We start from the raw sequence: 27,964 nt of genomic DNA on the forward strand, positions 1-27,964 counted from the left end.
CACAAGCATACTGAGGTATTTCCATATGCAGTGTTTTGCTTAATACCCTTACCTTACATGTAAGATCAAAGCCATTACATACATCCCTGTGTGCAGTTAAAGGTGTTTCACCTATTTTACTACATCTTAACACTGTCGTGTGTGAACAGCTATGGCAGATGGCTCTGCCCTTTAATGGGAAGAAAGTGCATGTTCTTGGGGGTGAGTATTAGACTAAGGAGTCTCCTTCCCTTCTCCTTTTCAGTCCCATAGTCTGAGTTTTAGGGAAAGTTACTCCACTGTGAAGAGGTAAGTTTATCCAGAGTGAACTTAGATCTGTTGAGTTAGGTGGAGAAAGGTATTGGGGTCATTGTCCTATCCATCACTTTGGATAGACTTCGTCCTATTAGGACTCTACGTCCAGAAGCTAAATAGGCACTTTTTTATAAATCTAAAAAAAAAAATACATTTTTCTACTGACTGAAACTACTTAGATAAATTGTCTAGTAACTAAATCATGTTGAATGACTTGAAAAACTGTAATATGATAATCCTTACCAGCTCCTTTAATATGGCTTGTCACTTTTTTTCCCCCCTTTCAAGCAGTCCTCAAGAGGCAGAGTTTGTACAGTAATCCTTTCAGTGCGGTCAGTTACACAAGCCCTTATAGTCCCAACGCTAGTAGCCCCATCAGTAGTGGCTTCAACTCGCCTTCCTCAACGCCAGTGAAATCTGCTTTAATGAAACAGCTGGTACCTTCTGGTAGCTCAGGTAGGTTTTTGTTTTCAGGAAGTATCATGTTCTCTTGTGTTGGGCATTACACAGGCATGAAGAGTTTGTGGCCAAGAAAAGATGAAACTTGCCTTTGAGTAAGAAAATTGCATGATATTTCAAATACTGCAGAGGAAAAACACAGTAGGCTTTTTTTGAGCTTGAGGTGTTATAATGCTACTTTTGTTTGGATCTGTCAACTAGACAAATGTATTCTTTTTTTAGGGAGAAATGGGTCATATAAACTTGGTTGTAAGATTGTTCTGTGCACCCACAGTGTGTGCACACTTTTATTTTCATATATCTATAGATATAGATAAATAAAAGTGTTTTACGTACACTTATATAAAAATAATTTCCTATAGATTTGGTCCATTAGCTGACTAATACATGATGATAGTAGTTACTAAAGATTCATATAGCTTTCTGGAATATAGTTGTAACTGCTGTCTTCACTTGTATTGTTGCATAGCCTGTCGGTTCTCGCACATCAAGGCACTGGTATAAATGACAGCAGTATAGCCAGAACTAGTAAAAAGTTTTGCTCTGCAATTCAACTTGTGGTCCACAGCCTGAGACTATTCTTGGTACCCCTGTTATGTTTGTAATGTAATACATGCCCTTCTGGCATTACAAAAAGCAGGTTTCACATCTGTATGCTTACTTGGAGCACTGCAGAAATGGTGCAAGCACTAGGAAACTTTCTATTTGAAAGAGAAAATTCTCTGCAGTGCTGTTTGTCATGTCACATATTACATTTGTAGTTGAATGCAGTGTTATGGTGTGGGGAGGGTGGGGGTCTCGTGGTGCCCCAGCAATCTGTTGTGCTCTGCCTTTCCCTCCACTTCCCCACTAAGACCAAGGGAGGTAGAGGAGAGGGCCTCCCTGGCAGCCCAGGGAGCAGGGCTGCAGTCCAGCCAGGACTGGAGACCTCAACTCTGCTTATCATGGTTATGTGTCACAGAGCTTTCTGCCGCAGGCTCTGGGCAGCAGCACGTTCTCCTGGCTGCCCTTTCATGAAGGGTGGTAAGTTCTCAGAGCCCCAGTCTTGAGGGACCTGCAGCTCGGCTCACTGCTGCAGTTAGGATTAGCGATGCTGTCACTAGGACAGCAGTGGTGAGGGGTATCTGCTGTCCTAGCAGCAGCAGTGACAGGGATGGCTGCTGGTCCCTCTGGGACAGTGAGCTATCAGACAGCCTGCTGCTGCTCTAGTCATGAAGACAGGAGCAGCTTTCTTTGCCCTGGAAGTTGGCAAGCTGTCAGAAAGCTCACTGCTGCCCCTGGCACAACAGCATATTTTATGACAGCTTGTCACCCTGCATGGGAGGCTGAAAGCCTGCCCAGTGGTCCCCTTTCTCTGCTAGGGCAGAGGGCAGGGTATAGGGTATTTGGGGTGGGAGGGTGGGCAAAAGAGCAGACTTCTATCAGTTCCTGGCTGCTACTTTGTAGCACTCAGGCCACGGGACTGTACGCCCCTCATAATGCTGTGTTTTTGTAGTACTACAAATGCATGCATGTTCCACAGCCCCAGGGTGAGGTTGTGAATGGAAAGGTACTGGAGTGAGACTTTGTGGTCTCCAGCATATATGCAATTATTTGACAGAATGTTGCTTTTATCTTGGACACTGACTATTAGTTTCTCTGCTTTGGGGAAATTTGACAATGGGTATTTAGACTGCAAGTTGGAGGGTTTGGGTATTTTTAAGCATCTGTCGGCACACCCCAGGGTCTCTTTAGTTTAGTTAACTTGGGTAAAAATTGCAGCAAAGCTGTGACAGTATGGGTTAGATGCCGAAGTGTTTATTGTCCCCATTGAATTTGAACAGCCCACACTGAAGCTCATGCTTCCAGTATGTTTATTGCAGTTATAACCCAAACTAGCTAAGTTAGAGATCTGGGTGATCCTACACATCCTGTAGTCACATACTTGATTGCAGTACAGACATAATTAAGTAATGATACACCACAGGCACTAAAAGGGAGATGTAACAATAGCAGACCTATTTTGGGAAAGAATCTTTCAGGAAGCTAAGTTCTACAAATGTTGACTAATAAAACTGTTTTAAGCAGCCTTGTCTAATGTGCATATAAGAATAAATAGGTTTTTGAGATAATTACATGTTTAAGTATTAAATTCTAATGACTTTGTTTTATATTTAAGCTGTTAGGTATAAGTGTGTAATTTAACATGTTGCATATATCAAATATATCAGGAGATCTCTATTGTCTGAATGTGGTATTCAAATAAAGATTTAATATACTGACTGTGTAAACCTCTGGGATACCTCTTGGGTATCTTGTAAACATAAGATATAGCAGACAAAGATGTAAACAGGCAATACTAGGAGAGCAGATACTGCACTTTCAGCAAAGGCTGAAAGTTACCTGCTTTGAGCAGCGGACTGGACTAAATGATTTCTTGAGCTCCTTTCCAGTTCTAATTGTGTATGTTTTCTATGATTCTGTACCCTAGCAGTCCAGTGCAGATGCCCAAAGTGTGAACACCAACAAAAGTAGAAATAGATTAATCTTACCTACGTTCTGCTTGTGGGATTTTTGGGAGGGGGGTTGTACCAAGGTAAGACTGTCTTTGTATGAACACTGGCTCTTTGTTTTATTTTTGGGCTAACTTTTTCAATAAAATATTTCAAAATGGAAGTTGTAAATAATGTTAGTTATTTTCTTTCAAAACAGTACTTTAGGTGTTACTGATACCCAATCTTGCAGTTCTTCGCTTTTTTTGTTGTGAAGGGGAGCATGTAGACTTTTTCGTGTCTCATGGTGCACAGTGTAGTACACAGCATTACATTGTTTAGCTTGTACTTTTTCTTCTCTTTCTTACAGGTCATTTTAAAAGTTCAGCAGATAGAAATCCTCCACTAAGCCCGCAGTCCTCTATAGACAGTGAATTAAGTGCTTCGGAAATGGATGAAGACTCAATTGGATCTAATTACAAGCTAAATGATGTTACAGATGTGCAAATTCTAGCTCGGATGCAGGAAGAAAGTGAGTATTTTGCCTACAGGACTTTTCCTTTAATTTGCAGTTGTGGAGACTGACCGACCCTTCAAGGGTTGATGGGCTTAATTTAGTCATGTTCAACCTCCAGTCTGCAGGCTGGATATGGATATGGCCGCTGAAGTCACGGCATCTGACCTGTACAGCTCCCCAGGAGTCCAGAAATTTGGCAGCTGGGGAAGTTGTAGCAGTGTTAATTGCTGTCAGAACTGCAGTAGTTAATGCTATCACCACTCCCCTGCCATCAAATTTCTGGACCTGTGAGGAGCCCTGTGGTCCAGATGAGACAGCCCTCCATGCCAGTTAATGCCAGTGAGTGGTAACTCCATGGCTGGATCCAGCAAGCGAGTTTGGGCCATGGGCAGATCTGGTGCTCAGGGTAGTGCTGCAGGGGGAATCTAGTTTGTACCAACCCCACCTGTGGGATCCAGCACATGAACAGATCTGTCCCACTCATCTAGCCCACAAGGCCAGAGAGGCTAAACACCACTAGTTTAGTCCCACATGTGCCCACTCAGATCGTCTCCCCTGGTAGAGATCATAAGCGAAGTCATATGACAGGCAGGTCATGTGACCAAATGAAGCCTTCTAAGGTAGAGATAAAATGGGCTTGTACAGAGCCAAGAAGGAAGGTTCGGTGGAATATGGCTGAAACCTGCATATTTGTCAGCTGGGGAAGCTTGCATGATTCAGTGCATGGCTTTATGCAAGAGGACTGTGGAATCCCTTAATCAAGAGATGTGCTGCTGTGGGTCTTCTGCTGAGCTCCTAGGCAGCAGCGTGGGAAAGAATGGGACAGGAATAGGAGTTGCCACAGTCAATCAGGGAGATTGCCCTAATAGTTTAAGGCCATTAACTGCTACATGAGGAATCCAAGGCTTCAGATGATTCATTTTGCATTTTGGGAGAAAATTTCTTAAAAGGGTGCTTGTAATATTGCGCATGTGTTCTTGAAGGGATTGTGGAGGGAGCAGAGGAGAGTGTTGTATTGCAGTTGCAGAAACAGGTCTTTCCTGATAAATGACTGGCTGATCCTCTCTTTCCAGATTAGAGGCAAAGGAAGCTGTAGGATTTCTTATTTTTAGGGATAAAAGGAAAAAGAAATGTTGCAGTACTGGCTTAGGCATAGTTTCTTTAGGCAGTGATCAGAAGATGTAGTATCATCTTGGACCATTTTTGACTTCCCTGTCAAAATGGTAAGGTATGCATCTACAGCTGATTTAACTTGAGGGTACTTTTGGCACAAGTTGAGAGTGAGACTTGGGACTCAAGCCTGTGAATCTGTAATAAAAACGCATTGCCAACCTGTCCGTCAGTAGTGGAAGAAAGGAGAGGCATACTGATAGTTTACAGTGGAATAGCACAGGGTGCTCAACCTGTGTCCTGTGGAGTCATGACAACCAGCCCACAGGGATCCCCACAGGTTGGAAAACTTGACAGTAGAGGAATGATGGTAGCTGTGTGTTATGGGGTCCAGTCTCACCTGGGCCATTACCCACGCAACAGGATCAGGACCAGGTCCATACATCAAAATGGGACAGTGCTCCGCCCCTCACCCCACCTCACCCATGCCCTCACTTCCAGTCCAAGATTGGGATCCCGGCTGAGCTGTTCTCTCCTCACCCTCCCTCCATGCACATCTTGATCAGGGCTTCATTGGCCCTGCCTCTGCCCCAGGTAAACAGATAAGAATCAGGGTGCTGATTCTCTCTTCCTCCCTGACCCACCTCTTTTCCCCCCACCCCCAAGGCCAAATCCAGCCTGCAGAGGCAGCTGACACCACTCATTTGGTCCACAAAGCAAAAAGGTCAGGCACCAGTGGAATAGTGTATTCAAAAAAAAAAAAAAAAAAGGCTACTGGCTGGTATCCCTTGAAGATGCATGCATCTTAGGAGTATGCCTGTTTTGGCAATGCTCAAAGGCTGAAGAATAAAGTCCACAGAATGAGAACATGGGTGGAGGGAACAGTAATGCAGGCATCCTCAACAAAAAAAAGTTGATTTTGATCAAAGTTTTGTACTTTCATATTTTTGGCTTTCTCATGGAACCCTGAAAGGTGTTTATTATCCTGGTTACCCATCCAGTAGGGAAACAGTTCTCAAACTGTTGTTTGGTAATCTGTATAGAACTGGCTGATCATGTTGCTTTCCTTTTCTTTACAACTGCCAAATTATGTTTGTTTAGCAAGAGATTTTCCCATGTAATCACTGTAGTCATCACTGGGTGTAGTGGTGCTGATGGAAAAGGAGGTGATTCACAAAACAGTCTAGGATGCAGTCTGTGCTTGTTTGAGGGAGTGGGGAAGGAGTAAAACTTTGGGCTGGGTGTCATGGCTCCACAGGCTAGATGAGTGACACAGGTCTGTTCTGTGGGACCCTAGAAGTAGAAGGATTGAAAGTAAGTACTTAATTTCACATACATTATCTACTGTTGGATAATAACTTTTTATTGCTGTTGATCTGGAATGAATTTGAAGCTTCAAGTAAGGAGGAAATGGGGTTGCCAGGGGTGACAGCACGAACAGTTATATACCATGTCAAGTTTAAACATAGGTAAGCACCATTCTTTCTGATCACAGGTCTTCGACAAGAATATGCAGCTACTGCTTCTCGACGTAGTTCTGGTTCCTCTTGCAATTCTATGAGACGGGGTACATTTAGTGATCAGGAACTTGATGCACAAAGTTTAGAGGATGAAGAAGATGGTACACATCATACAGTACATCCTGCCGTAAATAGGTTTTCACCCTCACCACGCACTTCTCCGTGGCCTTCACCAAAACAATCTCCAAGGAATTCCCCTCGTTCTCGATCACCTGCTCGAAGCATAGAATACAGTAGAGCGTCACCCCAGCCCATGATTAGCCGCTTGCAGCAACCTCGTCTTTCACTTCAAGGCCATCCTACAGATTTGCAGACTAGCAGTGTCAAAAGCGAAGGTAAAAAGCTCTTAAGTCAAGTTAATTGGGTTTAGTACAAAAGTAGGACGTTAGTGCTGTAAATGAATTGTTATCACTTTGCAATCTTTAAAATAAACAATATGGTGTGTTGTTACTGGTGCATCACTTAAGCATCTAGGGGAAAAAAGCAAAGAAAGTTCCTCAATCAGTTTTGCTTTAGGCTTGCTTACAGTCAGATGACTTAATCAAGTAATACGTCTAAATTAGTTGCAATTAAACGCTAACTTGGCTATGCTCAAACGGACTGAAAATGCAGTGACTTCTTATTCTTTATTATGGCACAGGGTTATATTAAGATAGAGCCATCATGGTGCATAAGAGAAACTACAATATTTAATTATTAGTGTAATGCTGTGCACACCTCGGAATACATTTTTGGCCCTCTGAAAACACTGAATGTACTGTAAAATCCTATAGAAGGACTTGCGAATTGCTGGATGAAACATAGTGACACTAGCAGACTAATGATTTCTTTTTCTGTTAATTTAGAGGCATAATACATTTGCCACTCTACAACAAAATTGCTAAGTATTTGTTGAGCAGGAGAATGCATGCTCAGGGTGTTTAATATTTGATAAACAGGAAAATAGTCTATAGGACAGTAACACGAGGGAGCTCTCTAAATGTAGCCTTGCAAGCTTGACCACTTAAATTACGGTGCAGATTTAGCTAGCCAACATCAATTTTCATGTGAGTAGTATTTTAAATCAGCCAAGGTTATGGTAAATATAGTCAATCCCCTGCATCAAATCATTTGTTGTGGTGTCTTTTAATTTTTGATACAGAAAAACTAAGACGTAGTCTTCCAAACCTGTCCAGGACATCTAACATCCAAGCTGAGTCTGTGAAAAACAGTAGAAGTGACTCAAACTTTCAAGTGCCAAATGGAGGAATACCTCGCATTCAACCTCAAGCCTCAGCCAGTAAGTATCTTTACAGTGATATTGTAAACACATGTTATGGAATCAGTTGGAGAGAGGTGATTTGTTTACCATTTCATGGTGAAGTAAATCACTTCATGGAGAGCTTAGAGATACTAACCTTGATTTCTAAGCAAATCTGACATCAGATTGAATACCGACTAACACGACATTTAGCAAAAACAGATTGTTTCAACATTTAGCACTTCTCCTAAGTTAAAATGATTATATATGTGCATAAACTCATCACCTTTTCCATAATTTTATTTTCTTCCTACTCTAAAACCTTTATAGAAACTTGAAATGAAAGAGTTTCTTCATCACGTTTTTCCGAATCATGCATCAAATTACTTGTGATAGCTTGCTTGGATTGCTAATATTTTCGTCTTCAAAAAAATAAAAACAACATTATTGAAGTATTACATGGAACACTGTTTATATATAAAAATCATGCAATCTGCCTTTAAAAAAGGAATGCAGGCAGTCCTCGGACTTATGACACAATTGGTTCCTGAAAACCATGTCTTAAGTAGAAACATTATAACTGGGAGCCAATTTTCTCATAAGAAAAAATGTTATAAATGGGGGATTGGTTCCTGAACCAAGGCGCAATACACTATTTTCACCAAAAATACCCCAGAATTTTGTACTTGATCAATTATACATGAGTAACATAGCTACATTAATATATTTATACTGTAAATAGCAATCATATTGATTTGGACGGACTTCTTTGAGGTGACTTTGCTGTACTTTTTGAAGGGCTCTTGGCTGGAGTCTTTTCAGGAGTCTTGGCTGCAGGTTTTACTGGAGTCTTGTCTGCTTTCTTAAAGAAAGTGTCCAAGGAAGTTTGGACAGATGTTCTCCAGGGAAGTGAGTGAAACAGCGAACTTGTTCGCTGGCATGGCATTGCATTGTATTCGATCAAACATTGTAAGTTGAAACTGACATTGTAAAGTTAAAGCAGGGTGTCAATTTATAAACGCTGTAAGTGCAAAATGTTGTAACTCAAAACGGTGTAAGTCAAGGACTGCCCGTAGGTAATATCTCAATAAAAGGGCATGTACCAGAACATTATCCCTGTACTCCAGACTGTGTAGTACTGCAGAAATATTTTTAGTTACAAATAACTAGAGAAACTGTTCAGTGTTTTGTACTGTTGCAATTTTCTTTTCAGAGGATTTATGAAAACTGTCTCGGTTTCTTTGCTGTGTCATTATATTGTAGCTCACTCAACTGAGGAAACTTAACACTTCAATTTTTTAAGATGCTGAAAACCGAACTGTTATAACCTGTTAATCTTATTTAAAATGGTCTTATTTTCACATACGATCATATTTCTCTCTCCCTTTGCCATGTCACTTATGAGCAAAAAAAGTGGAGGGGAGGATAAATTGTGCAGATGAAGGATTTGGAAGTTTCATTACCTCTCCAATGAAGGATCCAAGTAACTATTTCTGTGCAGAAGCATTTCTGTGGCAAAAACTAGCCAGTACTATGTTAGTTGCTAATGGGGACATCCAGCAAGCAACTATAAAATGAAAGTTATATTTTGCATTGCAGTCTTCTCCTTTTGAAGGATCAACCACTCAGGAAGAACTCAGATGTAACTTTAATATTAGGCAGTGTGTAGTCTTTCACCTGCAACAACAACACTTACTTTAATTTTCAAATGTTCATACATGATGTGGTGGTCCAGGATAACGTATCTAGTCTGTAGGTTTTAATGTTTGGAATTTTCAGTGAAGGAAAACGCAATTAAATGCGTAGGAAGAACATAAATTGCAAATGTTGATAAAAGCAGTAAAATCTCATTTATGTTTGGCTTGTCAAAATTAAAAAAATGCTCTTCAAACTTATGGGTGATGCAAATTGGTTGAATTGTAAATAAGTAAAGACAATCACAGCACAACAACTGAGATGGTTGGCTTAACTGAACCTATTCAAATGAAGTGATACCATATACCAGTTGTGCATCTAGCAACAGGGAATATAGGACATAGTTACACAGTGGAGGTCTTGCTCTGAAAAGTAGTGGTTCTAACTTATTTGGCCAGGTACAGTTCACTTAAGCAGTAGTACCATTTTCACAACTTCAATTCTGCTGTTTGGTCTTGCTGTAAAGCCATGTAATGTTTAGTCACAGTTGGGTTTCAACTTCACTCCAGGATCCAAAGTAGATGGAAGCCTTTGTTGAAACAGTTTTGTCGATTAGTGACTGTAGTAAACATGAAAAATCATTAGGTTAATTTGCTTGTCTAATATGTGAACCATTTCAAAGAGGCTCAGAAATTTCCCCAGAATGAATGCCATTTACTCATAGTGTGGGTTTCCATAATTAAATCCCAGACTTCTAGCCTTTATAGGTTCCTTGCTGTTACCACTGAAAATACATTTTTAAAAGGTTTGTATACAAATACAGTATGTACTATGATATTTATCTTGTATGGACAAAATATATTTCCTTTTTTCCCTAAAGTCCTATATTTTATATACAATTTCCTGGAATTGTTTTTGAATGCTTTTTCTTTGTTTGTTTGTTTCATTGGTTTTATACGGAATGTGTTCACTTGGGACAAACACCCTGCTAACTTTCAGAAGTTTGTTTCTGTTTTCTTATGGCAATGAATTCCTTGGTCTTGGGATCCAAAGCTTTCGTATTTACCTGCAGATCTTGCATGAATTTAACTTTTGTGAGGTTACTAAACTTCCGTCTGAGGTCACTACCTTTTTCCTTGTCAATATCTGCTGTTCCTAAGCTAATTTGCCTGCTTATCTGCTGTGGCTGCAGTACTGAACATGCTGTCTAGATGCTGGCAATCAAAAATGATACGGAATGTGGTAAGACCTTTAAAGGTGGCAATTTCTCAACTATATTCAGTGTTGAATGGGCAGCTTTAGACATGTCTAATCCAAGAGTAGGTGGATGGAATGTGCCTCCAAACACACTTGTAATCATTCTAGAGCTGTAGAAGGCGAAGGAGTTGGTGTACTGGGTTAGAGGCAGACATTCAAAAAGCTGAAGCCTAAATCAATTCAATCTTTGCAGGTTAGTCTAAGCTGCCTAGATTGAACCAATTTGCAAGTGAATAGACATTCAGGAAATGCCTGCAGTGGCTCAGGCCAGAAGCTGGGGAGGGGGAGGTGTGGGAGCACCAGAGCAGCCTTCAGTTGCAGAGAAGCTGTGCTGGGGTGGGGGAGACATGGCCAGCCCCTGCAGTAGGTTTAAGTGAACTGCCCCTGTCCCACCAGCATGGACCTGGGCTGGGGTCTGCGTGGTGTTCCCCCCTTGCTGCTCCAGTGGCAGGAACAGGGCACAGCCAGACCCCCTGAGGCAGAGGGAGCAGGAAGGGGGTTAATTCCCCATTCTGCCCCCCGGGGAACCACAGCAAGGATCTGCAAGCCCTGACCACCATCGCTGATCGTTCCCTGTGCAGGGCAAGCAGCTCTTTCCCTGCCCCCTTCATTGGATGCTGGAGGGAAATAACCCCCTTCTGTGCCCCCTCACTTAGAAGGTCCCTGCTGGCCTCTGGCCACATCCCTGCCCCTACTACTAGAGTGGTAAGGAGGGGAGCGACTGTCAGGGTAGCAGCCCCTCTCTTGGTTTCCTGGGAGCACAAGCCTCTTCCCAGCAGAGGGGCTGCACTGCAAGGCGGTCAGAGCTGCCGCAGAGTATGTGGGGCGAGCAGTGGCACTGGGGCTTGGAGGGGTGGCCATAGCCCCCCAAGCCCTCCCTAGTGCCACTGCTCACCCCACACAGTCTGCAACAGCTCTGACCGCCCCATCCTGCCAGGAAGAGGCTTGAACTCCCCAGCATTCCAGAACATCGTCTGATACGATATTCAACCAGACTTATCTCAGACTGGTTTCGGCCATTTTGAAACTGGTTTATGTTTCAACAGAACTGAATTTGTTCTGTTGCAGGTTTAAACCAGTTTCTGATCACTTAAACCAGTTTGTGTAACTTCTGTCCCCAGCCCTGAAGTCCAAATTGTAATCTGATTGAAAAAATAACCTCTCTTTAAACATAGTTTAATCTTGTCTAGAATAAAGACTGCCATTCAGACTCTTCAGCTGTAGACAGTGATTAATAGCAATTATTAATCACTTTGATCACTGTTAATAGCTTTGAGAATGGGGTTGGACTAGATGACCTCCTAAGGTTTCTTTCAACCCTAATTCTCTATGATTCTACATTTATCATGCTGTGTCTATCTAAAAGTGCTCAGTTCCACGCATTTATTTGTGATTATTTAAAACTCTTGGTCTGGATCTGGTTCTTCCTTATGCTAGGTAGAAAAAACAACCCTCCCCCCCCCCCACTAAATATGTAAATAGATAAATGAATTTATGGGTTTCTTTTTTTTTCTTTTTCAGTGCAAGTTATAAGATACACTTGGGTTCCATCTGTCAAAGAACAATTGTTACAGTAGATTTTAGGTGTGTGTATCTGCAGGGAGTTTTATACATTCCAGTCATTTTCTCTCTCATGATATGTAAATTGAAAAGCTACTGGGTAAACTTTTTAAGGATGGCTTCATATAGAAGCCAAATATGTTGTACTAAATCAAGTTCATAGAATGTCTGCTTGAACTTATCTAGCAATGTTTTACATTTTAATCCATTGCTGCAAAATCTTAAAAGCTGTTATATACTTCTAATTCTTAATGGAGTGCAGCTTCTACAGCTTAATTAGTTGCCTTACTTCTGCTAAAGTACCTCTGATTACAAATAGCCAAGATGAAGCTGTTTAGAGCATACAGAGTAAAAATTCAAATTTTTGCTAGAAGCAATGGATTGGCTATATTACTGTAGATTTGGTTGATTTGATATATTGCTGAACCTAGAACCACTGCACATTAAGAATGCATCATCTTAAATACTATTTGTTCCATTTTACATGTATCTTTAATTTCTTCTTCATAGAACTAATATTGATAAAAATAAATAACATCCAATATAAATACATTTAGTACAAATAGCTGAAGAAATTTTGTCATTGTACTCGGTGTAGTCCCTTACATGAAACTGTTTCCTCAGCATTTACTCCTGCTGTAGAATCTGAAATTTATTTTCAGCAGTGCTTTAGCAGAAAAAAATGTGGTTAAATAATATTGATGTAACAAATATTGACCGAAATAATAAATCCGAATGAGATCAGAATGGCTAAATTTACTAGATCAAGATGATAATGGATGGCTTCCTTCTACCCAACTAGGTATACTGACTAAATAGTATACAGTGAAAAATTGGAAAATTAGATTTCTTAGTCATCTTCAAAAATATTTTTTTAGAATAAAAATACAAGAAAAGGTTCTTAACTGGGTGCTGTCTAACTGAACAAAGGACCAGGGAATATAACTGCACCTGTAAACAATCATAATATACTGAATATACTTATAAGCAGAGGCAATAAGTAAGGTAGAGTAAATTGCCCATTTGGTCTGTTACAGTATAATTCCCTATGTAAAGGAAAACATGACTGCGAATATTAAAAATTCTTGCTCATTTCTAGAGCTAGTCATGTGCCTTATGATATGTTTTGTATTACTTTTCTTTATGTTAATGGAATAAGTATCTATTGTACAACAGCTTTTTACCACCTAAAATAAGATTTTTTTTTTTTTTTAAAGGTAAGGACTCCTACAGTAAATTTGTATTGTGAAGTTGTGATAAAGCTAAGTTATTGTGTGTATGTGTAGTCCCCCACATCACTGCAAAGTGCAATTTAGATCCCAGCTGGTACAAAGAAGGCGAGTTTACTGTACAGTTGGCCAGTTAACTGAGCAGTAAATGTCTTGGCATCTACATATGTGCCCCTATAAGGGCGCACACAACTAAAACTCCACAGCAGGGTCTTGTAAAATACAGGTACAACTCTTCTGCAGAGCTTTTTGTGTGCAGCAGTATACATGTAGATGCTGCCCAGCCAGCCACTCTGCTGGCTGCTCCCCTCTCTCTAGGGTTGCAGAGCCCCTGTAGACCAGGGCTGGCTTCTCCTCCATCTCCACGTGCTGTGGACCCCCGCACTGGGGCGCTACATGCCTCAGCACGGGGGCTCCACAGCACACAAGGGATGGGGAGCAGCCCTGGGATGGCAGGCTGACCCCTTGGGACCCCTGCCAGCCTGGACTGCTCCAACCAGGCTTCGTGTGGTGTGTACGAATAAACTCCAGAGCAATTTGCTCCAGAGTTTATTGGTCTACATTAATTGCATGTGTAGACCCGCCCAGAATGACTGTTCTTACTGCATATAGCTACAAAGCACCTGGTATTATATTTATGACTACTATTTCTTTCATCTTTCATGGGGGAAAAACAGCAGTTAATAAACTTATGTTTACGACTAAAAAAGTATGAGACTCTTTCTGTGTTCCCCCTGACTTCCTAAATTGTTGTTAACTTTGAAGGGAAGAGAGCTTGTTGGCAGTAACTGCAATTTATACCATTTTATGTATTTTTTTTTAAACTGGGGAAAGTAAGATTTTTGAAAACGTACAATTTCTGCACTGTTATTTGAGTAGAGAGAATTTTTAAACCAACCTACTTAGTAGCAAGTAGTACATCTCCCCTAGCCCTGCCCCCACAGGTTTACCAGAATACAGCAACTTCAGATCAGAAGAGCATGTTCCCTTTCCTGTATGGGAACAGTCTTTACTAGTAAAAGCACTTTTGCACTGGCCTCTGGGCCACAGTGAGGGAGGCTCTATGTGTACGCGTCTGTTCAAGTATGCTAGTGTAATTAGTGGTGATTTCTTTATGAAGACAAGGCGCCAGTTCCACTAGAGGCTTCCCTGACTAGTGGAGGTAGCAGTGGAAATATACTAAATTCAGGAATCCCTGCTGTCTGTATGCAGTTTCTTGTTTGCCACCTGCTGCTCTTGGAGGTTTGGTTGGTAGTAAGGCCACATTAAGACACTTTGGATTTGATATTTCTATTTGATTCAAAACTTGAGTTCTTTAAATAAATTTGTGGGAATTCAGTTCCGTCTGTATTTTAAGTTTGTTAGAATGGAAAATAATATGCTTTCAAAATGTAGCAGTCTTACAGGACAGATTTGCATTTTTAGACCAGTTTTAGGCATCTGTCTTGAAAGAGTTAGGGCAGACTATTCATTTTGATGCAAACTTACCCATAGGGTAAATTGGACAGCCAGTCTTAGTTTTCATCTTTATACCTAATCTTGCCCTGAGGTTGCTGTAGCATGTTTACTGGTGGCTTGTTCTCTCTCTGGTGTTTTGATTATTTTTCCTTTCTGGGCTTTTTGCCCTGCAAGAAGCTTCTTTGGCGGTAAAGAATTTGCACCTTTTGCACTGCACGGTTTCTGACACCCTCCCTGTGCACACCTTTAATGCACAAAGCGTCACTCTAAAACAAGCTCCTTCACTTCTGGAGTCATAACAGCTTTGAAAACTGTTATGCATTTTACTAGCTCACTCTTTCCTGATGCTTCACTAGCAGAAGTAGTCCTAAAATCCCAAGTGAATTGAGTTTTCTTGTCTTCCTAGACAAATATAACACTTCTTATCTTTCAACAGCTCTGCAAAGGCAGAAAATTATGCCTCGTGCTGCCTTCAAAACCAAACAGTTCCTTCAAACTCCATCTACAAAAGGAGGTAATTACACTTCCAGCCTCTTATCAAGTTCCAACAGAACTCATAAAATTGTTCACCTCTGTTAAGCCTTCTTTCTGCCTTACAAATTAACAGATTCAAACAATGTTACATGTAGAAACTAACTAAAAGCAGAAATGGCTATATCGACATAGCATAATGTTGTTGCGTTTTAAGTATTTAAAAGAGGAAAAATCCACCCATTCCACTATGAGCAGAAAGCATTTTTTTCAAATATAGATCCTGATAGGTGATCCAGGGACTTCTCGTTTCTCGCATAAATCAGAAAATTCAGTTTGGATTTGTGGAATAGATGTATTTTAAATAGTACATTGTTTTTAGGAAAAAAGTCACTTTTCTCCCTTGCACTCACTCCTTACACTCCAGTATTATAAACAGAGGCTAAAAAGTTTGTTACTTTTGAACAATTGAAGCACAGAATGGTAGCAAAGCTCCAGCATTCTCCTTAAGACATGCAGCAAAAAATTGCAAGCTGCATTTCTCACAAATAATTTAGGGGAAATAGAATTTCTGATTTGATGCATCTAATGGCTGATCTTCATTGTCTTAAGAGAAGAGAATCATGTGCTTGAGTCACTTGCACCAGACTAATGCCTGTAAAGGTCTGGTGATCTTATACAAGATGCTCCTTCTATTCCACTATTAAGGTAAAACCAAGGAGTTGTACACACTTTTAAAATGTAATGAATTCTCTTGTCTCTAGTAAGATCCAGGAGATCCTACTACAAGACCATACTTCACCTTTAGACTAATCCTTTTAAGCTATATACACATTAAAGAAGCTGCTTTGCTGAAAGTTCTTATTTATATCAATGACAAGAATTTTTTTTATATATTCAACACTGAATCCTAAAACATGGCAATTAATATGCACAAACTGCTGATAGCTGTTACTTGTTGTGCTGTTCAGAAAGTTTTAATGATCTTGGTCTTCCCTTTTAATAGCAGTTTCATCAGCAGACTACAGTAAAATTTGAGCCAGATTCTTCTGGTTAATCACCAGTGTCTATAACTGACGCTTCAGATCATGTAGCAGCAGTATTAGGTATTTTTCTTATCTAGCCAGTCACCTGTTTTTTGGGGTGAGACTGACATCTGCTCCAGGACAGCTGTTTTCAGTTCAGTATTTCTGGCTGGCCACTTCTCTCATTCAAATGTTTGGAAGCTTTTTCTTGAGATATCTGGACAGAAAGATTCTAGAGTTGTTAGAACCTTTACAGGAATTTAATACCTTATTGGTTTGGATCAAATTGGTCTCTTCCTAATTAAACTTACAAATAAAAGTATTAAGCTGAGTTGTCATGTTCTCTGTTGCAGTCTTGACCTCTCTATATAATGCTGCTGTCTTCAGTTACTGAGAATATAGAATTCAGAGTGCTGGTTTTAGAGCTATTTAGGCAGGTATAATTTTATACGCTATACCATGTAAATGAATATTTTTGTTTGATATTTACAAGTGAATTTACTTCTTCCTTTGAAGAATCATTATTCAGTAACAGAATTTTGTCCTACTAGCCTTTTCTGTTGTTTTTGCCTGTACTTCAAAGGTCTTACAAGGATAAAGTCTTTCTGTAAACATTCACTGATTATGTAGTTCTCCAAGTGCTGCTGAAGCACCGCTTCAACATCTTTCATAGAAAGATTTCCGTATAACAAAGGATAAAATCATGCCCTGTGAAGTATGCCTAGTAACAGTTGTATAAATTCCATTTCAATTTGACTGATATGTTCAAAGAGCATTTGGCAAGTCAGTGGCAGTTAAGTGACAATGCCCAGCTTTCTACTTGCTCCTTTTCTGACCATTTGACCACGCTCCGTTCTTTCAGACTGACCTCTGTCTTCTGCTAGAATGGTGATGCAACTTTTTTTTTACCCCTAGATTTAGTGTTTGGGAGAGTATATTGTGCTCAGTGTAGTTAATCTGACTTCAGCATGTGTTCCAGGCCGTTTTAGCCTTACAGTAACTCAGATCTTAGATGTCACCTTTTGTCGCACCTTCCCTACTGTTTTAGTGGGACAAAAACCCTGCAGCCACACATCCAGGCCTTTTGTCCCACTAAAAAAAAAAAAAAAAATCTGCTCTCTCCCTGAAATGGTGGATCCACAACAAAGAAGAGTTACTGATTACAACAGCAACTGCCAACTCACAGGAAGGTTTTCTGCAACAAACTTGACACTTGGACAAGAATTCCTGTCCTCCAGTATCCCACAGTCCTCCAGGGAGTGGCTGGCTCCCTGTTGGCCCATGCACCAATGAGCTACCAGAGTACATCCCCCTGCCTGGTCCCATTGATCAGCTAGTTGATAGCACTGGACAGGTTGACTCTGTCCAAGATCCTGGGCCTGCTGCTTGCCTGGTCCTACCTGTCTGGCAAGACTGGGAAGCAGGGAACAGAGGAAGCCAAGAAGCAGCTGCCTGTTGCTCCCTAGATAGAGAAAGAGCCCTTGTGGCAACTTTGGGTATGGGCAGGTGTTCAATTTCAGGACTACAAATTTCTGGGACATTTTCAGTGCTAGAAAGTGTGTGTGGGGGTGGGGGAGCGGGGGTTAAAGGCATTCCAGCAAGCTCTCCAGCTAGGAGGAGCGAAGGAGCAATTCCTACCTATTCCTTCCCACACTGCAGATGGGCTGTCTCCAACCCCTCCACCCCTGCATGCAAATGAGCTGTGCCTGCAGGGGCCACGGCAGTGGGAAGAGCTGAAGAGCAGCTGTTCCCAGGGTTCCATGGGGCAGCGGGTAGCTCCAGTTGCTGCCCTGACCTGCAGGGACCAGAGTCGCTCTCCTTACCCTTGCTACTCCCAGGCATTCCCAACACCTCTTTAACAGTCCTGGGGTGTCCCAGTGATGCCTCAGAGGGCAACAATCTGCAAATCTCTGGACTCTTGGTTCGAAGTCTTAGTCATATCCTTTCTTTGTAGCCAGAGGTCTAACTTCATGGGTTGTTTCTTTTTTGTGGGTTTTTAATTTAAAAAAAAAGAAACTGAATTACTTGTTAATAGAACTGCCAGACACTGTCTTCCTCATTTGTTTAATTTGACTGCTTGGGTAAAAGGCCAAATCAAAATTAGTGATATAAAATTACATTTTTAATATATACCACCCAAACAGCGTATGTGCCCCATCATTCTGTGCTGAAAAAAGCGCCTCATTCAGCCTATGGCTTATTCTTTATGCTTCTGTCTTCAGGAAGTGCTGCTTACAGGTAAGTAGTCTTTCTCTTCTGAAAATGGCAGATTTAATTGTATTAAACACTACAAGAGGATTCTCCAAGCAAACCATTTCTGCTATGTTGAACAGAATTGTTAGGTGATCTGCCAGTAATGTCATCATACTGTTTGTAGTTCGAAGCTTATAAGAGTGAATTCTTTATTAAACCAAGTGTCTTGGTAAAAATGAAAGCAGTGGTTAGAAATATTTTGTTGTGTGGTACTGTGGTGACTTAAGCATTTTATGAATTCATGGCTCGGACTGGAAGTCTGTTCATAAAATACCACAGTGTTGAAGACCGTGTATTTGAAGAATGGAAGAACATTTATTTTATTGGCTAAATATCTTTAGTAGAACCTCATTAATCAAAAACGTACTTTTTCAAATTCCATTTTTTGCCTAGAAACCTTTCTTCCTGTTATGTCTCCAGAAGCATATATGCTGATGACCCCCCCCCCCCCCCAACAGGCCAAAATTATAAAGCTCGTTGACACAGGGCAAATGGAGACAGTATTATAATAGCCACGGCTCCAGGAGCTGCCACAACTAATGCTGCCTCCGCTTGCCATGATGCTAGATGTGGGGACTCCAGTGGGCTGGATCACACAGCTCTTGGACCAGATCCAGCTCACAGGGTATATTGCAGTTCCAGCTGCACCCCTGACTTAGAGCACTGTCCTCTTTCAGTGACAACCCCTCCACCCACCTGTGAGTTATCTCAATATGTGGCTTCATTCTCTATTCCATCCTGCTATTTATCCAGTGATTAATATCTTAAATTGATTCAGAAAGCCCTTACCCACTCCACCTCTAAAACTTTCCATTCCTATTCTTTCCCTAGTCATCCATTTTCAGTTTTGCTTTTGCCAAATTTTCTTTAAATTGTGAAGTCTATGGACTTTCTTAAGAGATGCTGTGCAAATGCAATGAGGCCCAACTCTGATTGTAGTCTGTAGTAGCGATGAACAATAACTTAGTCTAGTAATTTACTTGATGGAGGAAATACCAGCCAAATTTGTTTTTGAATGATAATTAGCTTATGATATTTCCTGAGTTAAGTGATAGTCTATAATGTTTCTCTTTCTACTTACTCTATTTAATTCCTTGAAAGGTGATAAGAAGGACTATGTTACAGTCGCCCGAGGATGTAGGGGGGCAGTCAGGAAGGCCAAGGCAGAGATGGAGATAGGACTAGCTTCCCGGATTAAGGACAATATGAAGTCCTTCTTCAAATACATAGGGGGTAAAAAGAGGGTCCCGGGTAATGTGGGGCCCCTGCAGGACACGATGGGCAACTTAGTCATCACGCCAGATGACAAAGCTAACATATTTAACGATTTCTTTGCCTCTGTCTTCCTAAGTAGGGACCAGTTCAGCCACCTCCCTGCTGGGCCCCCCTCGGGCCCCAGGAGAGACACGCCTGGGCCAGGGGTTAGCGAGGAGTTAGGGTACTTCTGGAGAGGCTGGACGTGTTCAAGTCCGCTGGTCCGGACGATCTTCACCCTAGGGTTCTACAGGAACTGGCCGAGGTCATTGCGGGACCCCTGGCGCAGCTCTATGAGCACTCGTGGTGCTCTGGTGAGGTGCCGCAGGACTGGAAGAGGGCCAATGTGGTCCCTATCTTCAAAAAGGGAAAAAAAGAGGACCCGGGAAATTACAGGCCAGTTAGTCTTACCTCAATCCCGGGTAAGCTCTTTGAAAAAATTATCCTGGCACACATCCAGGAGGGCCTTGTGGGGGAATGCATGCTCAGGGGCAACCAACATGGGTTCATCAGTGGCAGGTCTTGTCAGACCAACCTGGTGGCCTTTTACGATCAGGTCACCAAATCATTAGACGCAGGGGTTGCTGTGGATGTAGTCTTTCTGGACTTCCGGAAGGCTTTCGACACTGTCTCTCACCCTGTCCTCATCAAAAAGCTGGGAGACTGTGGTGTCGATGCCCACACGGTCAAATGGGTCGCCAACTGGTTGGAGGGCCGCACCCAGAGGGTGGTAGTGGATGGGTTCTTCTCGACCTGGAAGGACGTGGGCAGTGGGGTTCCGCAGGGCTCGGTCCTCGGGCCCGCACTGTTCAACATCTTCATCAGTGACTTGGATGAGGGGGTAGAAAGCACCCTGTTCAAGTTTGCTGATGACACTAAGATGTGGGGGGATGTGGGTGCACTAGAAGGGTGCAATAGGCTACAAGCTGACCTTGACAGGTTGCAACGGTGGGCGGATGAGAATAGGATGGGGTTTAACACTGATAAGTGCAAGGTGTTGCACATGGGGAGGAAGAACCGGCACCACACTTACAGGTTGGGGAACTCCCCTCTTGCCAGCACGGAGACGGAAAAGGATCTTGGAGTCGTCATTGACTCCACGATGAACATGGGCCGGCAGTGTGGGGAGGCAGTCAAGAAGGCCAACCGTACCCTGTCATGCATCCACAGATGCATCTCGAGCAGGTCCAGGGAGGTGATCCTCCCCCTCTATGCGGCACTGGTCAGGCCGCAGCTGGAGTACTGCATCCAGTTCTGGGCGCCACACTTCAAGAGGGACGTGGACGATATGGAAAGAGTTCAGAGGAGGGCCACTCATATGATCAGGGGTCATCAGGGCAGGCCTTATGAGGAGAGGCTACGGGACCTGAACCTGTTTAGCCTCCACAAGAGAAGGTTAAGGGGGGACCTTGTGGCCTGCTACAAACTGGTCAGGGGGGATCAGCAGGTATTGGGGGAGTCCCTGTTCCCCCGTGCGCTGCCAGGAGTGACCAGGAATAACGGTCACAAGCTGGCGGAGGGTAAGTTGAGATTAGATATTAGGAGGCGCTACTTCACAGTCAGGGCGGCTAGGGCCTGGAACCGGCTTCCAGGGGAAGTGGTGCAGGCTCCTAGCCTGGGGATTTTTAAAAGGAAGTTAGATGAGCACCTTGCCGGGGTCATCTGACCCCGGTGCTCTTTCCTGCCAAGGCAGGGGGTCGGACTAGATGATCTACCTAGGTCCCTTCCCACTCTAGCTACTATGAAACTATGAATCCACTAGCCTGTAAAATGTTTTCTATCCAAATATCAAGAAATAATTTAGTCAAATCTTGTTTATAGTATGAACTCATAATACATTATGGAATCGTATATAACATGGATCTAGATGTGTCCAGTACTAATGGATTTTAACCCCTCATGGCACACACATTAAGATGTCCCTTTGGCATATTGACACCAGTGCCAAAAGGCTCACTTGCATTTCTTAATGACATTGATAATTTAGTCAGTAACTGTTTCTCTTTGACAGATGACAACTTATAGCTAATGATCTAAAGTATCAACAGCACTCATAATGCATATGTTCCCACCCCCATTAAGTAACTGCCATTACAATAGCACTCTTGGGGGAGAATATACAGATGTCATTAGAAAAAAGTTAATGGTGTAAATGAAACCATTCTTGTGTATAAACCTAGAATAGCTGCTTGAACTATAGTACAGCCAAGGCATTGAAGTATGGCAGGTCTACGTGATAGGGAAAGAGCAAATTGGCTTAAGCGGGCTTGCCAGTTTACCCAGGTGAGGCTGAATTAATTACTTTGTGGGAAGAAGGCGGTATTAAGTTAGTGACAGTTGTCTGGTTTGGTTTCTTTTTACTTGATAGCTAAAATGGCGTAGTAATTTATGTACCAAGCAATAGCTTAAATGGCTTTTGGACCCTTGTTCCATACCCCCTTAGCTAATAGTCCTTATGTTGTTAGTAACTCGGACAGTAACGCAGTCAAATTATTACTCTGGTCTTTAATCTAATGCACTGAGTTAAGACAAAAGAAGGACAAGAGTAATCTTAAAACCTTCAGCTTGCTTGTTTTAGTTTGACTTTTTGTAGCAAAGTCACGATCCAGCAATAGAAATAAAGAATGTGTAATTAACCTTATTCATTAGTACAGCAAAGCCTCTCCAAACTTCCTAGTTTGTTTGTTTGTCTTTTAAAAAAACAAACTTGGTCATTTAGGAGTGCAGCACTTCTATTCAAACGTATCTGCAGCTATTTTGATAGTTTATGTATGTTTGCTGTTGACAAATGCTTCTAGTACTTCTCTCTTGACTAGATCAATCTTGTAAAACTAAAAACAGTCCTAATATCCCCAAAACATTTTGGCCTTTGTCATGAAAAGAGGGTTCTTGCTCCTAAGTCTAAAAAATTAATTGCTTGTCCTGCGTGCATTGAAGATCTTGTATGTGAACAGGTTTCTAAAACTCTACAGCAATAACTTGAGATTAGCAGGTCATCTGACTTCTGTTTCTCCTTGCTGTTTTAGCAGCCATGTTCCATTACATGTACCACATTGTAGTTTCCTTTTCTGTGTGAAAACCTATATTCTCAGTTTTTAAATGGCCCCCTGTACCTTTAACTGGATTTTTTGTTTGTTTGTTTTGGGATGTTTTTTCCTGTGAAAATGATTATTGTGTACTTTTATTTTTCCAGTACCTTCTCCAAGTAAATTCCGCTCCCCTGCAGCTCCGTCGCCTCTGGCTCTCCGGCAGCCAGTGAAAGCATTTAGTAACCATGGACATGGTTCTGCTACTGCTCCAGAAGCTGCACAGCTGATACAATGCAGTTCCTCGCCAGGACCTCTTGCAGCTCAGACTCCAGGCTCTCCAGTCCCTGCCAGCAGTATTAATAGTACTACTCTAACTAGACCAGCAGGGGCAACAGGGATGCGGAGTGGCTTACCCAGACCCAGTGCCCCTTCTGCTGGGGGCATACCAGTGCCTCGCAGCAAACTTGCACAGCCTGTTCGCAGGTGAGTACAATGGAGCATTTTTATTTAAAGTTCTGTATTCAGAAGCTAAAGCTTAACTCCTATAGATGACACGGGCGAACGGTATTAAACTGCTTAGTGTGCTCTCCTGTTGTGTGACAGTTTATACTCCCACCTTCCTTGACCAAAAAAAATGTTTGGATCAGAAGTAAAGCTGACAGCATGTTGGACCTTACAAAGGAGGTTGTTACTGAAAATTCATATTGAGTTAGTGCAGGACTAACTACACTTCTGGAAGTTTAAAAGGGAGCATTAATTTTCACAGCCAGCCAGCTACCTATTAAAGGTACCATATTAGACAGTTACTTAAGAAGAATCGCTAATAAATTGAGACAAATACCAAAGAAGATAAATCTTTTGATGTATGCTACCAAACAACAAAAACACTTACCTGCTGAAAGGTTCAAGCAAATCAAACGCTCAATGTTAAGATGTCCACAGTAATGTTCAGAGTAGTTCAGCCTAGATATAATGGTTGTTTTTATTCTGGTATGTATGATGTTTGTAGGATTCAATGCCATTCTTAGCTGAGTGTTTTAACTGAAAACAGTATTTTAGAGATTAGCTGTCAATTCAAATATTTATCAGCTGATAAAGGGCACAAAGCCATATTCCAGGCCTTTAAAAGAAACCAGAAAAGCTGTTTTCCCGAAGGAGGGGGAGGGGAGGGGAGAATACAGTTCAGCACCTGAACAAAATAGAAAACTTTCAATTCATTTCATAGATTTCATAGACATTAGAGCTGGAAGGGACCTCGGGAGATCGAATCCAGCCCCCTGCCCAAAGGGCAGGAAGTCAGCTGGGGTCATAGGATTCCAGCAAGATAAGCATCCAATTTACTCTTGAAAATTCAAACATGATGTTTAACACTAATATGCTTAAAGAGCTGGAGATCTACTGGCATGATAGGTAGGAAATTAAAAGTCTCCAAAAACAAGCATCTAAAACAAATTCTGGGCTTCACATGGGAGGACTTTACCACCAACAAGGAGATGCAAGAAATTACTAATCAAGTGTTCATCTCTGCTTCAGCTCAGTATCAATAAAAAATGCTGGTCCTCTGTGAGGACCAGTAGTTTTATGCCATGATATTCACATATGAAGCTGCAGAATGAAAACCAGCTGGTATGTGGAAAGGAGAGCCACCCCCCCAAGGAAGAACCTTAGGTAGAACTTTTTGCAGGGATGGCAGAGCAGTTGACCTCAGTGTGATACAGCAGTAAATGTATCACGGAATGAAAGAGCCTAGTTTTTGTCCTGTGCATCCTTGTTAGTACGAGAAGGATGAAGCAATGAATGCCATAATGTGTGCAGTGTTTGAATTGCATTTGTCCTTATTTTTTAAAAATAAGGCTTAATAATGTTAGTCTTTCTCACGGTACACTTAACACTAGTGAAAATATCTTCCCTACTTATCAGTCAGTATCAGTTTGATCTCACTCTTCAGTAGGGTGCCTGACTCCATTAAATTCAAATGGCTATCATAGCTAAGCTTAATTATAAAATTACTTCAGTGTTGAAGAAGTGCTGCTTATCTTTCAGGACAGTTCCCACTTCCATAAAGTACAGTAATAAGTTTCTGAGTCATTGTATAGATGGCCAAGTTTAACACTTAGAAACATAAAATTGTCATTATAGAAACCCTTGAATATCTCACTCCAGTACAAGAGTCCTGCAGAGATGCTCCTGGAGTGAAATGATTAAAGCATAAGTTTTAGTGATTACAGAAATTCCATTCTCCAGTGCCCAAGTCTGATAACTGAGGCTCAGGAAAGCTGAGTACAAGCCAAACTAAAATAAATCTCATTTTATTTTAGATCATTGCCGGCTCCCAAAACCTATGGCAACGTGAAAGATGAGAGTTGGAAGGAAGGCTGCTACTGAACTGCAAAGCTTAAAAATGCAAAGTTCCAGTGCTTAATGGATACTACTTTACCAGGCTAAAAAACAGCTTGATATGCAGACTGTTCAGATATGACATTCGGGATTTGGAAAATCCCAGACCTCTCTGTCTTTTTAATTAGCACAAATTGGCAGAGATTATAAAGCAGCACTTTAATGACATTTAACATCAGATATTTGATGATCATACAATCACTTTTATGTGAAATCGTTATTAGTTCTGGGGTTTTTTCTTGCTTGCTTAAAAGGTATCAATTTGAGCATTTATGACAATGGCCAATGTCTGGGCAAAAACCTAACTAATGCCAAAGAAATGCCCATCTTGAAAAACAGCAAGGAAAATAGCAAACTCAAACTGTCCAAAATTTCATTTTCAGTCAGATTTTTAATACAGTAGAATGATTCATTGATGAATATGTACTATTGAAACATTAACATGTTAATCAGAGCTAACATTCTGATTGCAATTAGCTACAGTCGTAGTTAAACACTGCTTTAAACAATTGCAGGAGATTCTGGTCAGGAAAGTGGTACATATCCTTCAGAAAGCAGTTCTCTGGAAGTTCACGGGAGACAGTAAATCGTAGTCGTGGCATTTTTTTATCATTAAAGGTTTGAATGTAGCAGACATACAGAAACTTGGATGGTATAGGCAGCATCCTTTTATGTTTGATGTATCAGTTTTATGTGCTCTAATGTTTTGATTGCCAAAAGGGCTTAGTATCAGTTGTACAATCTTTCTAAACCTTATAGTTCCTGGCTCAGGAAGGATGGCCTTTGCTATTGCAGCCACATTTTTAACACATGGCTCATTATTTGAGAGAACTTTTTATAGCAGGTTTCCTTAAAAGGAAAGCAGGCAGTACTATCCATTTGTTATAATATCGCACCGCATTGCTTATAGCCTGGAACGCAACTTTACATGCTAATAGCAGGAAACACAACTATGCACTTGTAACATACAAATTCTAAGGTAATGAGTTGTACTGTTGATGCCAAATGATATTCATTTAGGTAATGTTTCACCGTACGAGGGAGTTTTTGGTATCCTATTTTTTTACTTTCATCCATTTCTTAAATTGGTTTATTTTAAATTGTAAATATTTTTGCAGAGGATATTCCCCATGTTAGTATGTTAAATATGTACTTTGCCTTACATATCTGTATCTTGCATTCATGGTAACAGTATGAAACCTGCTACATATGTTTACAAGTTATTAAATCCCTCTAGTGGCTCTTGGACTTACCTGTCAACATTTACATTAAACCTACTTTTGCTGGCCCTTAGGCCAGCACTCAACAAAATGATCTATTACAACAGCATCCAAACAACTATTTTCTATTTTCAAAATTTGTCATGTAAAGATTGAAAATGTAATTTAGTGGGGTCAGTTCAACAGGAAGCGTTTTGTATTTGTGTGTGGAACCTTTTGAGGCCAAGATTTTTGTACGCATAGTTTACAGCAATGGCAAACTACACGCTGAAGCAACATGAAGGTACCCAGTGAGCAGTGACTGAAGAATACTACATTTCTGTTGGATTCAATGGTAGGTAGCCCTTAGCCCCTTTAGCAATTCACAGTGCCGCCCTTCATGCATGTTGACTCCCACCACGAAGAGGATAATTCATCCTGAATTTCTAGAGCACTCTGGAATTTCAGGCAAGTGTTAATATATATTACTGGATGAAAAGCCATGCAACACTACTTGAGTTGGAAAAAGCCAAACAGAAGTCGGTTCCACCTGCAGGCAGATCTTACACCAGTAATTAAATGACTTAATACCTTATGAGGCTAAGAGCCATTGTCTTTAGTGTGATTAATCTTTGAAGCCAGGGCATCAAATATATTGTAATTTAAATAGGAAAACTGCAGCAGGGGTTATAATGGAGCTGCCTTGCACTATTAGATCAGTACGTACCAGTAATCTAGCCTTTGTGCCATTTGCTGGCATAAAAAATGTATTTCAGCTAGTGGGTATTTCATGTAACTGCTAGGCGGACTAGGGGACTGGGTCAAAACTATCCACCCTTGCTGACAAAGGCCAACTTCATTTAAAATGCTGCAGACTTCAGTAAAGCCTAAAAGGAATTTTAATTGGTGATCTTTATTATGAAAATCAAATTGACTTTTTTAGTTTTGAAAATCAGAAAATTTTACATGAAGATATTCATGTTTAATTTTTTTAACAAGACTCCATCAAAGTGATTGTACATTATTTATTTTTTAAATTTCAGCAAATAACTCCATAACTTTAATATGTTGACCTTAAGTTCTGTAAGCCTCCTTTTACCTGCTGTTCTTTTCCCACAGAAATATAGTTAACTATTTCCTGAAAAAAGAAACTGTGTTTACTAGGAAGCCTTTGTGCATCACCAGTTATCGATATCAGGAAATCTTGAGGCTCTGTGTTTAGAGATTTTGCAGACGTGTGGAAATATGGATTTGATAAACTAGTGCCTATGATTTACTTAACTTATGTTTGATATAGTAGTAAGGGTTTTATGAATGTGGATTACTTTTTGTGCCAACAGCTCGGACTTGTCGTATGTATGTAGGCGGAAAGACTTATTCTGCTTCCAAAGTTATTTAATTTTTCTGTGTTTGAATGTTTTTGTAAGTGTTAAAAGTGTAAAAAGAAAAATATAAATATTCTTACCACAGATATTTCCTGGCTGGATTATTTATTCTGTAACATCTACTTGAAAAGTATCTTACTCCTTATAAAATTATATGAAGTTGCCCAGTCTTAGAAAATGGTTTTAAAAAATAGGGAGTAT

General features: G+C 41.0%; 1 protein-coding gene across 5 annotated transcripts in view; it reads left to right on the plus strand.

The window, feature by feature from the left end:
* The window catches only part of SLAIN2 (SLAIN family member 2), a 60,378-nt gene extending 32,527 nt beyond the window's left edge, over positions 1-27,851 (plus strand). Inside the window, exons 3-9 of one of the 5 annotated variants that reach the window (XM_090035888.1) lie at positions 586-750; positions 3,595-3,756; positions 6,347-6,706; positions 7,513-7,650; positions 15,187-15,264; positions 22,947-23,265; positions 25,101-27,851. In XM_090035888.1, the coding sequence (XP_089892014.1) occupies positions 586-750; positions 3,595-3,756; positions 6,347-6,706; positions 7,513-7,650; positions 15,187-15,264; positions 22,947-23,265; positions 25,101-25,167 (1,289 nt within the window). In that variant the 3' untranslated portion in view covers positions 25,168-27,851. Of the gene's footprint in view, positions 1-582; positions 751-3,594; positions 3,757-6,346; positions 6,707-7,512; positions 7,651-15,186; positions 15,265-22,946; positions 23,266-25,100 lie in introns of all 5 variants that reach the window. The other 4 variants (XM_090035887.1, XM_090035892.1, XM_090035890.1 and 1 more) reach the window with 4 other exon arrangements.
* The last annotated feature ends 113 nt before the right edge of the window (positions 27,852-27,964 follow it).

Source organism: Crocodylus siamensis, chromosome 2 (genome assembly GCF_052110815.1).
Source record: "Crocodylus siamensis isolate JL-2025a chromosome 2, ASM5211081v1, whole genome shotgun sequence".
Classification (NCBI taxonomy): domain Eukaryota; kingdom Metazoa; phylum Chordata; order Crocodylia; family Crocodylidae; genus Crocodylus; species Crocodylus siamensis.